Source organism: Sinocyclocheilus anshuiensis, unplaced genomic scaffold (assembly GCF_001515605.1).
Source record: "Sinocyclocheilus anshuiensis isolate Anshui unplaced genomic scaffold, SAMN03320099.WGS_v1.1 scaffold42, whole genome shotgun sequence".
NCBI lineage: Eukaryota > Metazoa > Chordata > Actinopteri > Cypriniformes > Cyprinidae > Sinocyclocheilus > Sinocyclocheilus anshuiensis.
The window spans coordinates 1,448,503-1,462,806 of record NW_015546057.1 but is presented as its reverse complement, the minus strand read 5'-3'; the positions used below and the strand labels follow the sequence as shown (position 1 = coordinate 1,462,806).

Here is a 14,304-nt window from a genome sequence, read left to right as displayed (position 1 = left end):
TGTGTGTACCTCATGACATGCATGTAAAGCCTATTTGTTTTATTGTGACGTTATTTGATTTGCAGTGAAAATGTTTTGGAGTGATTTGTTATAAAGTACGGAGGGCAGGAAGAATAGAATCGAAGCGTTTGGCAAGAAGAAAACAACAATCAAGAAATGAGATGTGCGATATGAGACGTTATGAATCTTTTTTTTTTTTAATAAAAGCTGTTTGGAGTCAAGCAGGGCAGTTGTGAAGGAGGACTCTTCTCTCTGAGCTTTCTCTTTTGAATGCTGATGCCTATCAGAATCATTCATCCATTTCCAATTCAAATTGGGCCTATCTCTCCCACATCAGGACCATTGATATTCCAATAATTTGTCTGGCACGGAGGGTGTGCTCTATTTTCTTCTGTAGAAGGATGTGGGTTTGTGTGTGGTTTTACATCAGTGTGTGTGCTGTAGATCTCCTGTTATTGGTATTCAGGGCAGGGACAGAAAAAATCAGGGTCCACAGCTTCTTTCTTCATTCATATGTTCAGCCTGTCCCTGTTTTGTCTTCCTGTGGTTATTATAGAGTTTTTTTCATTCGTCTAGATTAAGTTAGGTGATATTGGCCACTCTGTAATGTTTGTCTTCATCTCTGGAGTGGTAAGAGATTTGTTCTACTCGAATTCTGCAATACCTTTCCATTGTATAACTACAGAAATCACTTTGTCAGTTAAAGGTGAATTTGTTACAAAGGCTCAAAAGAATGTTCTGTCTTGTAAATACAACTTAACTGTTGTACAACTTACTGTAAATGCAACTTAAAGGAATATTCCAGATTCCAATACCAAGTTAAGCTAAGCTAAAGATGTATAGTCTTTTCAATGGTACACACTGAATAAAAGGTCCAAGATCACATAATTTTAACAACTCACAACTTTCAAGACTTAAAAAAAAAGTTTTATCACCTCAACAACTACCCTATGTACGGTCTACAGGGCTCATTTTTGGAGGGTGTGAGTGTTTGTTTTTAAATTATTATTATTATTATTATTTTATTCTGTTTATTCCAGTTCATGGTTTTAGGCATTACACTGTCATGGCATGTAACTTCACACAGAAAACATTACTAAGCAAATTTTCACACTAAAATCATATTCGCATGCATATTGCTTATAACTTGTGGCTTTATTTTTGAAAGAGTGAAATATTTTTGTTTACTGGAACCCAAACTTGTGCAGTAATGTGTGTTTTTCTCGTTTGAAATGTTTATCCCTTGACAAGCTCTTCCTACAGATGTTCTAGTTTGTCCTCTTCGCGTCGTTGAGAGATTTCGAGATCTTCGTCCTGATGAGGTGGCAGATCTGTTCATGACCACACAGAGAATAGCTGATGTGATTGAGAAACACTTTCAGGCGTCCTCCCTAACCATCGCCATTCAGGTATACAAGTTCATACAACTTATACAAGTCCATTGTGTTCAATTAAGTATGGTGACAGAACAGTGCGTAAGAAGGGAACTTAACGAGGGAATTAATCCGACACACCTGCATCAATGAACAAACACCTGGGAACAATAGAACACAATCAGGGAACAGGAAGAAAACCAAAAATGGGCATAAACTGAACATGGAGCACGTGGGGGAGGAAAACACAAGACACAGGACACACACACACACACATATGTCTGAACATTTTGGTTCCAAAACGCTATAAATCCATTTTGATTAATTTGAGTAAAAATGTGTTTTCTTTACCAAGAAAGTGGCAAGATGAAAACCACTATTTTCTGTTTCAAACTTTCACATAGCATCTTTACGTTATAATAACATGAAAAATTAAAATCCAGATTTTGATTTTCAAAGATTTTTTATAAAATGTTATAATTTTTTTCCCAAAATGCAAAAAATCCATGACACTTTTTTTCTTCAAAATGCAATAAATCCATTGAATCAATATACAAGTATTTTTTTTTCATATTGAAACTGTTGAAAATACACAACATAGTAAGTTGATCCACATATGACAGCCTCTGAACTTGGTCAATACTAATCTTACTGTATATACAGGCACTGGACTAAAAATACATTCAATCAGTGATCGCTCCCAAAATGAATTCAACAAACCGGCTTTACTGACGAGATGCGCATGACAATCACATGCGATTTAACGTGCAGCCCTAAGTTTGTGTGTTGATCACAAAGTACAAAATAGATGAGGAAATCTAGGAAGCCGGGTGTATTCAAAGCGCCGCCATTACTGTCTAGAGTGTGTGGAATGGTGCGCTGTGATTGGTTGAGTGGATATATCACATTCTGCAGAAAAGGGAGACTGGCGTTTGTCGCGGTTTGGAAAAAAAGGGAGAAAACATGACAGAATAACTCGGTGGATATCGCATTTTGCGTAAAATTAAAAATGGACTTTTCAATACCGACCAGATACAATACTGATTTTGGCGGAAACTAAAAAAATAAAAAATAATGGCGTTTATCGCGTTTTGGAACCAAACTCTTCATTATATAGCCTATATATAAAACATTGAGAAAGACTAGATCACCATACTTAATATGAGCCTTAAAGATGTATGAAATATGATACTCAACAAAAACACATTTGTAAACTGACTATGATTTCATATGTTAGGCTTTACACCCTAAAATAAATGGCTCTTGGTTTATAAATAAACTCGTTCCTGCTTTGTAACTTTGTGACTTTGTAACAGACATATTTCGTATGCTAATTTCAAACAGTTACCTATTTCAGAACTCAAACCAACAAAAGAAAATGATTTAATTTATCAGACAAAAGAGAATAATCAATATCCTTTGCTGCAGGAGTTGATATGAGATTAGATTTACTTGCTTTCATGAAATAGTGAAAGGCTGTTCTACAGATAAAACTCTCTTTCTGAAAACTTTCTGTGATGCATCTGAGGTGTTTGATTTTCATGTGGAAATGAAAAATGAGAGAATACTAAATAAATATCTAAACTTTTTATATTTTATTTTCACTTGTGTAAGACCTGGTAATCAGTGTTATTATTTAACTTATCATTAACTATTACAATTATAAATCTCACCTTTTTTTCAACTTTATTCACATAATTTGTATAGTTCTGAACAACCTTTAATCCTAACAATTAAACATATTTTTGAATTTAAAACATAATTTAAGTATCTCTTAGCTCAAAAGCATTATAAAAAAGATGGGTAAAAAAATGAAGCACTTTGACACACACACATGGTCACGTAAAAGCGATTCATTTGAAATTAAAATGCTACTGAATTATTGACAGAGGTGTTCCTGAATTCCCAACTAATTATCTGCTTCTGTTCCCAATAGGACGGACCTGAGGCAGGACAGACGGTGAAGGTAGGGTCTTAATAAGCGCTCCCTCTAAATTTATCATGAGGCTTCTGTGACACTTATCTTGTATTAAATAATAATCGTATTTCATTTACAGTTCTAAACCCTTTGAGCATGTCAATTATGCATGCGTCTGGTTTAAAATGCTTTGTCCATATCTTGTGGGCATTCAGAAAGTTCTTCGGGGTCTGACTTTGCCTAAAGCTGTGCCCGCGGCCACTAGTGAAGTGTGGAGATCTCTGGATTTCCTTCCTCCAGTGTGTGCTTTCGAATGAGCTTTCTTGATACCTGTGAGAAAGTGCAGCAGAGGTGATTAATAAACTTTGCACAATTGTTGCAACTCTTAATTGAGGACCAGAGTTAACTTTGTATCCTTTATGTAGTTTTTGTTCATATTTTGAATCAGATTTATATTTATTTTAATGTTTTGTTTTAATTTTAGTTAAGGTTGTAGTCATTTTATTGTATATTTTGGTCAGTTTTATCATTTTTTTAAATTTATTTATTAAGTTTTAGTTATTTTAATACTTGAACTCTAACTAAACACACATGAGAAACCTTAATAATACGTTTTTTTTTTTATTATTATTATTTCACTTAATGTTTATTTTATTTAAAGTAATTAAACAAAAGTAGATTTAGTTAATTTAGTTATAGATAATGATAAACCCTGTATGTATGCATTATTAAATATTAAATATTATCTATATATAATATAAATATCCCATCTACTACTTATCAATTTTATCTACTAATCCATGGTTTTTGAGATGGTTTTCAGAGCAAAACATCTTATATTATGTCTTATATTGCAAGTAACAGATTAATTCCAACCTTCAAATTGGTCTTTATGTTCAATATAACGTTACAGTGTTTTCAACTCATTTACTTCCATCTGACATTTTTCTGAGTGAAATATTCAACGATTAAAAAAAATGTATGATGGGATATTTTTGTAGGGCTGAAAAAGAAAGTTGTTTCAGAGTCTGAACAAAATGTAACACTTTGATGACAAACAATATTACAAAGACTCTTTTTTCACAATTAATAATGCACATTGACTCATGCACAGTAACTCCAGGGATGTTTATTAAGAACAAAACAAATGACAACAACCTTTTGTCTGTCCTCACACAGCCCGAGCAACTGAGCTGGTGATTTTGAGTGATTTTTGTGGCCTTTCCACATTTGCTGTGCTACTTTGTGCGCATTATATAATTGAATCCATCAGTTACATTGTCTTTCATGTGTGAAGTCATATTTAATTGCATGTGGTAGGGCGTATTAATTATGCATGTATAGCAGCTTCCGTGAGAGCAGTCTGGCTGTGGCCTGAGGTGTGGAGCTGTATTAAAATGGCAGTAGTGTTAATTATGTTAATTGCAGTGGGACTGGACTGAATTCCAATGTCTCTTGACATAATTCCAATGTCTCTCGTTGGATTCTGGAACATGAGCAACCCATTCTCCTTTGAACAGTAGAGCAAGTTACTTTTAGTCAATTAGTTGGCTTAAAAATTACAGTCAAAGAAAGAAACTCCCCTGATATAAACATCTTTCAGTTTTCTTTTTTTTTTCTTTTTTTAATTTGTAAAGTCACTTTAATCACAGCCAAAAAAAAATGCTTTTCGTTTGAGTGTTATTATCGAGGTCTTTAAATAAATAAGTGGCATGTTTTCCTCAGTCTAAGCTCCAGCTCTTCAGAAAATGAAAGAGCTGTTAGAATTCATCCTCTTTAACAAGCACATTTAAGTCAATATCATAGCACTTCACGGATAGGCGCTCATTTAAAAGCACAGGCTTGTATTTACACTGATATTCATCAGCATTTGTTATGTCTAGTGTTCTTGATGAGAGCTCACGTTTTGCGGATTATCATAGCATCTTTAATCAGCTTTCATTACAGACTCAAAGTTTACGGTTAGGCTTTTATTTACAGAAGGAAAGTTATAGCAACCGAAAGGCCCTTTCAGATGCCACCCGGTGTGGATTTCATTTCAACTTTGGGGGGAACACTGTGGAGGGAAAATTACAGACAATTACAAATTTTAGTTTTTCTAAATTTTGTGGACAAAAAAGTCCATTGTCTATTAGGAGCTGTGTAGCAATGACTGAAGCACTGCTCACACAGAAGTCATTATCAAACCAAACAACTTTCTGTTGGTCAACGTGACAAATTCTCATGACCAACTGAACCCTATGTGAAATCTGTGTGGGGAAATATTTCGTACTCATATGAAACTGTTGATCGTGTGGATTGCTAATATAATGGCTGAAGATTCGCCGAACAATGGTAAATGTGACCACATATTTAAACCACATATGCAAGCAATTCACCACAATTTTCATCATCGGTTATAAATGTATTTATTATTTATTATAAATGATTGCACTTAAGAAAAATTTACTTAAATGTGCAGTGTGTAATATTGACAGCTAATGGTTGAAATGGGTACTGCAGTCCAAATTCAAAATATTGGAGAGAGTGGCTTCTTCCGCCCCTCCTCCTTACACTCGACGCTTATGCGGGTTGCCAGATTGAGGACACGCAACAGGAATGAGCACAATTGACCCTTCGCAGGGAGCTTGATTAACAGGCGGTCTGACCAGTCATAACTCCGAATCCACCAGAGTAGATTAACTTGAAAAATGGTGTGTATTTACATATTTCCACGGTTGAAATAAAATACCTTCTGATGTTCATTTATGTTTATTTCATGCTTTAAGTAAATATGAAAAGATGATCAGCGATCAGTTATGACACATTAAAGAGCCACAAAATGGTATTATTGTTTGAATTTCTTAAAAAAAAAAAAAAAAAAATTGAAGGCTGAGACTTTGTTTCATACCAGAAGTAACCTGCTTTGTCTTGTCTGTCGGTGTGTTGTCAGTGTCCTCTTTGCTCTGCAATGTATTTTTCACTACATGAGAACATGATGTGTGGTGTAAGAGCAGCATGGCTTGTCGGACATAGCAACAGTAACTGAGGGGGGCGGGTCTTTGGGAAGGCTCAATTGCAATGGATGGTGACCAGCCACACTGCAAGTTGATGAGTTGATTTATCTGTCATAGAGCTTTTAGATGGATACCGAGGCATTTTAGGTCAGGTAGAATCTGCAACCTCTGACCCAGTTCATTTGCTCGCTTCCATGGTTTCAATACGCTGTGTTTTATGCCCACTGGCAACCCGGTGTGCCGAGATACTATTGGGTAAATTGGCAAAGGGCAGAATCACATTGACCAAAACAAAAACAAAATTTCGGAGAAGAAAAAAAAAAGACATTCTGAAGAAATCTGGCGGAGCAGATGTTACAAAGTAGAATAACTAGCTGTAAAAAAAATAACTGGCTGTCAAAAAATACAGTGCCTATAATTTACATACAGTACCTATAATATTATTACCTTTTAATTTTGTACATTTATACCAAGTGTATGTAATCTAAATTATTTTCTATGTTTACAATTAATTGTAATTGTCCTCCCAATTTATTTTACTGTACAAGTCACATCTTAGCCTTGACTTTGCTGTGTATTCTGTAAGGATCAAATTATGAGCAAGTTATTTTAGGGAAAATAGATACATATTTACAGGAAAAGGAAACAACAGCAACCTGCTAATTACATTTCCTTGATCTTCTCACTTATTCACATTCATCTTTGACTGAATGTGAATATAATGAAGTCATTATATTGGTTTACTCATGGTCGTGTAACTCATCAGGATGGGTTTGTGTAAATAGAATTGGCAACACACTGAGAAAACATTCCCTCAGAATTAAGAGGTTCGAATAAATATGCAGACGTTGGCAGTGTCTTAAACTAAATTGATTATTGTATTTATTTTATTTTATTTTATTTTTAGTTATTGCATTTTTTTTTTTTTTCATTGAATGTCTTGCAATACAATTCTGAACTCCTTTGGTTTGGAAAGGCTTTTTTTAAGCACAAAAAGGCGAATAAAAGAGCAAAACAGGGAAAAAGATGTTGGGCAGCTCCATAAATATTCACTAATGCTTAATGGATGGGTTTGGAAGCTGTTGGTCCTACTGTCTATTTGTTGGTGTTGTTAATGTTGCTTTTTCCCCTCCGTCTCATCTCCCTCATGCTCATTAGCCCCACACAGCACACTGGGAACATCAATCCTCCCCAGCAGAGAAAAACAGCATTGCTGTCATTCGATTAATGGCAATGCTCGAGTTCCAGCCCGCTGCCAAAGACCCGTTCTAAATCACTATTTCTGCCCACAACGGCACTGCAGAATGGAATTCAGGTTTGTTCGTTTGGCCGAGGTTTCCGGAGCTCTTGCATGGTTAAGTTTGTCTGTTACAGTCGATCTGGGATGAAGAAGGCTCATTCGAAGCAGATAGTCAGGGTTTTGATTCAGCGCAGAGGCCAGCTGCCATCTTGCCTGACCAGTTTCTAAATCATGTATAAAATAAGTACCATGAATTATTGATTGCCCCATAGTCTCACAGTCAGGAAAGTTTAGAGGCTGATTTGATGTGCCTTGAAAAATGCCCCCAAACTGAGCTTGTGTAAAATGACGAAAAAACTCGCAATTTCTCCCCGCGGAGACTTTTTTTAATTTTTATTTTTATTTGCCAATTTAATAACTCAAGCTATTTTTTCAGCTGATGTGTGCTTGCAATAAGATGGTGTAGATTGTCAATACGAAAGTGGCCAAAGAGAAATGGATTTCAGATTTGTATTTATTTTTTCTCGCCCACAAAGCAGTACATTCCTTTACAAATCTGCCTTGGCAAAATTATTCTTATTCTTATTCTTATTCTTATTCTTATTCTTATTCTTATTCTTATTCTTATTCTTATTCTTATTCTTATTCTTATTCTTATTCTTATTCTTATTCTTATTCTTATTCTTATTCTTATTCTTATCCTAAACACATACATACATGCACTACCATTTTGAATAATTCATATTTTTTATGGTTTTGAAAGAAGCCTCTTATCGCTCACCAAGGCTACATTTATTTGATCAAAATGTATAGTAAAAACAGTAATATTGTGAAATATTATTATTGTAAACAATTGTTTTTGGATTTTATATTTGTAAATTATATTAATACTGTGACGACAAAGATATTTTCCGCAGCCATTACTCTAGTCTTAAGTGTCACATGTTTGGTGTTAAACTATTATTATTATTGGTGCTCAGTTATTAATGGTTGTTATTATGATCAGGGCTGAAAACAGGTTTTGTTGCTTAATATTTACCCCCGAAGGTTCAAAAGAACAGCATGATTTCTGATGGATCATGTGACAAAAGTCCACTTTGAATGACTGGAATAAATTTTAAAATATATTAAAATAGAAAAAAAAAATCCATTATGGCAATATCTCACAATATTATTGTTTTTACTGTATTTTTTTAAGCTCCTCTCCACATTATATTATGGGCAATATACTGTTCAGCGAGATGTACAACAGTTATACACTTTAAATCATAATGCATTATGGGTATAAAACTCTGAACTAGAGGCTATAGGGAAAAAAATGTTCACTAAAATTCAGACACATATCATAAAATACTACAGTATATGAATTTTAGGCACAGCTACAGTCAGTCCTTATTAAAAACACAGTACGTATCTGTGGACCTAAAAAAAAAAAAAAATTGTTCTTAAACCAAGTAGCACACTTTCCATAATTTATAAACTATTTTCAAATATGGAGTTACTCAAAATTAGAACCCTGCCTAGTTGTTTTATGAAAACAGATTATCGCTTGCATATAGCACATCTGCTTTGCTAAAGCTCTGGGTCCATTCATCACTCACATTATTGCAATCAGGTGCTCGGTGCCGGCAGTACAAGGAGGACAAAAAAATGGATCTATGATTGAATAAAGGAGCAGCACTCTATAGAAACGAATACATTTTTACTAACCTCTCTGCCTGGAGCTATATGAAGACAGAAGACAGATCTAAGTATTCATATGGTGAAATTGGGTTTCCGTATACTCTATCTAGCAGAAAACTGGGGAGTGACTTAGGAATTTAGTCATTTGTCTTGCTTTGGATGGTTATTTATCTTGCCTGCAGTGCATGATGGTTCTGAGTTAAAAACTCCTGAGCATATTCATCATTACCAGCATAACTGAGTTGTGTTTGGACTGTTCTGAACAACAGCTTGCCATTTATGATGGATGTCTAACTTGTTCCATCATCATTTGTGAGCAATGATGTCCATTTTCTGAGGTTTTCTGGTTCAAAAGTGTTTTAGTATGTAAATCTTAGTATAGATCCATTATGATGTACCAACAGACAGTACCTGTTTTTCCTGTTTTTAATCATTATCTTGTTGTGCTTCATGAGAAAACAAACCCACAAAATGTATCCCACTGTATGACTGTAGCTTGGTTGTGTATACACACCTAACCAGAGGTCATTTACATTGATCAAATAGCCACTATTCCGCAGCCTTACTAATTCCAAATGTGGAACATTTACCAAATGCTTTTTCCAATTTATTTATTTATTTGTTTGTTTGTTTGTTTGTTTGAGCGTTTGCTGGCCTACATGAAAAATGCTCATGCAAGGACCAATGTGTGCTATATGGAAGTCTATTTCCGCCAGACGAAACAAACAAACAAATAAATAAATGTAATTGAGAATTTTTGTCTCACAGTTCTATTTATTTATTTATCTATTTGTTTGTTTGTTTGTTTGTTTGTTTGTTTGTTTGTTTGTTTATTTGAGCCGTTTGCTGGCCTACATGAATAATGCTCATGCAAGAACCAATGTGTGCTATATGGAAGTATATTTCCGCCAGAGGGAACACACAAACAAATAAATAAATGTAACTGAGAATTTTTGTCTCACAGTTCTGACTATTAATGAATTAATTAACTAATTATTTATTTATTTGTTTATTTATTGATTTATTTCACAGTTCTGACTTCTCACAATACTGAGTTTACATCAAATCACAACTGGGCAGAAAAAAAAAATTGCGAGGGCAGAATAGCAAGATATAAACTCACAATTGTGAGATACAAATTCAGAGAATAAGAAACTTTTTTTTTCTTTATTCCATGGCAGAAACAAAATACAATTTTTAGATGTAAATGCAGAATTGTAAGATAAAAGTCAACAACGACAATAAAGAAGTGCAATTATGAGGTTTAAATTCAGAATTCAGAGAAAAAAAATTCTGAAATGCAAAATGTAAACTCAGAATTCTGGTATTTTTTTCTTGCAATTCAAGCTTTTATCTTGCAATTCATAAAAAAAAATCAGAATAGTGAGATAAATAGTGAGTTATATTTCCTGTTTTGTTTCCTTGGCGGAAACAGACTTCCTTAGTGCTGCTAATTATTATTATTATTATTATTATTATTATTATTATTATTATTATTCAGTGAGTCAATATTAAATTGAATATGCATGCCAGCCAGTTTCAACATTGATAGTACTAAGTCATGTTTCTTAAGCAGCACCTCCTGAGACGGCCTCAGTTTGTTTTCTTTTCTGTATATGTTTGTAATGTTTACATTTATGCCACTAGTCTTGCAAACTGTTCATAAACCCCTAAAATGACATGGCAGAGCCACACTGTTGTTGTTGTTTTTTGGACTGAGCTCTTTGCAATGTTTTCTGAGATTGCCTTACATTTTGCCCAAAAATGAGGTATATTAGAAGGCATCCCAATTTTAGTACCTACAATTTTGAGACGGTATTTGTGTTGACATCGTGCCTATAATGGCCTAAAATGCTCTCCACCAATTATACTAAGGTTTGAGCTAATGTAATGCTGGTGGATGACTCTGGGAAAGATGTCTGCTCCTCTAATAGGTAGTTTGGGCTGTGAGCCTCCGTTGCTTTTGACCCCCTATGTCTTAATTGGAGGCCAGCTGTTGGTGACAAAATACATTTGTCTACTTGTCTGACTGGATTTAACCTAAACAATATAAATAGCAGTGTGGCCATTTTGCACATTTGTTCATCGTCAGAAGCTAATTAAAAGATATCTGTTTTAATTAGAAGAGCGGGCACTTTACAAACCTTTTATTCCAATAGAAGTTGGTTGCAGCTGCAGATTTTTTTTCTCTCTTTCTCTCCTTTCTTTGTGGAAATCTAGGAAAGTTTATAAGGTTGGTTGAAATCTAAATTACCAAGTTGATGAGTTGTGAGAGGATAAACACCTTGAACCATAGAGGAAAATCTGATGATCAAAAAAATAAATAAATACCAGATTCAGTTTATCTGCTGAACTTTAAAATATATACTTCGATGCAAATTGAATAATGTTTCGGACACTTAATTTCATGTTATTTACAATTAAATGAAAATGTATTATAATTTATATTTATATTAAATGCAGATAGTTGAATTTATCAGTGCTTTGACCGTATAAAGAATGCATCTTTATATGTAATTTCATAATTCATTATTTTGTACTGTACTGCCAAATGTACTACAAAAATGTATGGTAAACATAAATACATTTCCATTGAAACTTGCATGCCATGTATTAAAAAAAATAAATAAAATTTAATTACACATTTGTCAGGATCAAGTTGCATTTCACATTAAAAATATTGTGTAATATCATATACCATAGTTTAAATGTAATATCAAATAATATGGTATAGTTGCAATTATAATCAAGTACTTTGCATGTGCTTTAGTACTCTAGTCAACACATCAAAATAAGTGTTCTTCTTTAAAGCACAACAAAAGACTTTAAAATAAAACTTTACATTTGACAATATTATAAAAGTATACTTAAGTGTGTTAAAAAAACATTGTCATGAAAGTGGATAATCTTTAAATACACATCAATGGCCTTTTTCACTAATACTATATCACCTGCAAATATTATTTTCTTCTTTTGATGAACTTAAAACATTTTTTTTATTTAAATATTTATTTGCACATTTAATACAATAATGCACACTTCTTAACAGCAAAAGGTTGTCGTTAGGCATATCCACAGTATATACTGCATAATATAGCACATTTTAAAAACATTAAAGATGCACATTTTCAGTGAAACATTTTATAAGCCAATTTGTTATGCATCTGCCTGAAGATATAGTGCTTGACATACAAACAAAAATGTGTTCTCTGTGAGTGCTAGAATTAAGCTGTTATATTACAATATGTACTTCTGGAATTCTACATTGACCGATCACCATCTATAACTGGAAATATCTGTTTTATAATATTGCACACTATGTAATTTATTCACAATCCTGCATCATTTAAAAGGATAGTACACCCAAAAACACTTTATTTACTCACACCATATAGCAAATGGGTACTGGAGCTGTCAAAATGATCAACTGTACATTCAATTTTGATCTTTATATATATATATATATATATATATATATATCATTAATTTGATCACTATACATAGTTGTTCAAAAGTTTGGGATCAGTATGTTTTGTTTTTTTTTTTATGTTTTTTAAAGAAGTCTCTTATGCTCATCAGGGCTGCCTTTTTTGATCAAAAACATATATTCACTGAATCACAAATTAAATTTGAATCTGCTAAATGTAACTCATAGCATATGCTATATTCAAATTACTTAAAACAGCACATGCATCATTTCCAGATGGTTTTATAGTGTTTTTGTTTTTGTTTTGTTTTTTGTGTATCACTGCTCCAGTCCCCATTTACTAAAATTATATGGAAAACAGAGGCATGGATATATATAAAAAAAAAAAAAAAACACTCAAAATCTGTTTTAGAATGCCATGGCGGTAGGTAAATGGTGAGAAGAAATTTTCCTTTAACATGTGGTCTGTTACTTCACTTTTGATGCTTAAATACTTAAGATGAAACAAGGCTAATAAAATAATGTACAAGGTAATCCACATTCTTTATCATGTAATATGAGTTACAATAAATGTCAGACTCTGACCCCAAAGTCTTGTCCGTATTTCACTGCAGCTTGTCACGTTGCTCTTAAAATCACCCATTTTATCCTTCCAATTTTCTGCACTATTCAGTTGGTGGCCCTTTGCCACTCGCTCTGGTCTACTGAGCTTTCCTTCTCCATGCTAAGCGGCCTCTAAAAAGTATTTTTGATGAAATGCTTTTGTGTGTGTGTGTGTGTGTGTGTGTGTGTGTGTGTGTGTGTGTGTGTGTGTGCTGTGTTTCTTCATACTTTCCTCAAGGTAGATGAGTTTAATAATGCAGACATTATGCAAATGCACTCATTAAATAGAAAATGCATTGCAACAAAGCAGATGCCGCCAAACATGTTATCTTTTTTGTAACATTTATAAATACTTATTCACCAAGCCTGAGCTGTGTATCACAACAGTGTAATGAAAAATGAATTAAAAAGCATTGTAATGAGGTTATTATAGCCTGGTAGAGTTCAGCGTGGTGTGAAAACCACCAAAGTGTTGACGGTTTGGACAGCAGATGATATTGTTTCTTTATCTGTGGTTTTGATGTATGACTGGCTAAAGGTAGGCTCTTGCTGATTAGACAAAATAATCAGAATAGGCTTTGTTATAAAATCATGTTCGTTTAAACTTTGCGTGACTTTTTCAAGGGGCCACCAGTCATATCGGTACCTCATCTTCTCTGTGCCTGCTCTTTTATTTTTCCAGGTTTTTATGTATGCTGTCCACAATACACTGGCATATCACCTGTCTTCATGCAGAACGCTCTGATACATTAATAGCGAATGATCACACATTACAAACCTGCTGGGGGAGAATGGTGACAGACCTCCATTTTACTGTCTTGATGTGTGACTTTGATTTGTTTTTATACTTTTAAATATCTTTTACTGAGAACTTCAAAGGACAGTGACAGTTTTACATCTCTTTTTGCATACATTTTTTCCTGCCTTTTGTTAAGCATTTTTGCACATCAAATTTAACACTGAAAACGGAGAAAACATATGGAGAGTTTTATAATATAATCTATAAGTAATAAAAAGTTTTTTTTTTTTTTTTTATGTGATACCAGGTTAAATTTTTTTTTTTT

At 33.6% G+C, this 14,304-nt stretch overlaps 1 protein-coding gene across 1 annotated transcript in view; it reads left to right on the top strand.

The window, feature by feature from the left end:
• The window catches only part of LOC107699359 (bis(5'-adenosyl)-triphosphatase-like), a 308,330-nt gene that overhangs the window by 236,900 nt on the left and 57,126 nt on the right, over window positions 1-14,304 (top strand). Inside the window, exons 4-5 of the mRNA XM_016500598.1 lie at window positions 1,264-1,409; window positions 3,310-3,339. Of these exons, the coding sequence (XP_016356084.1) occupies window positions 1,264-1,409; window positions 3,310-3,339 (176 nt within the window). The remainder of the gene's footprint in view (window positions 1-1,263; window positions 1,410-3,309; window positions 3,340-14,304) is intronic.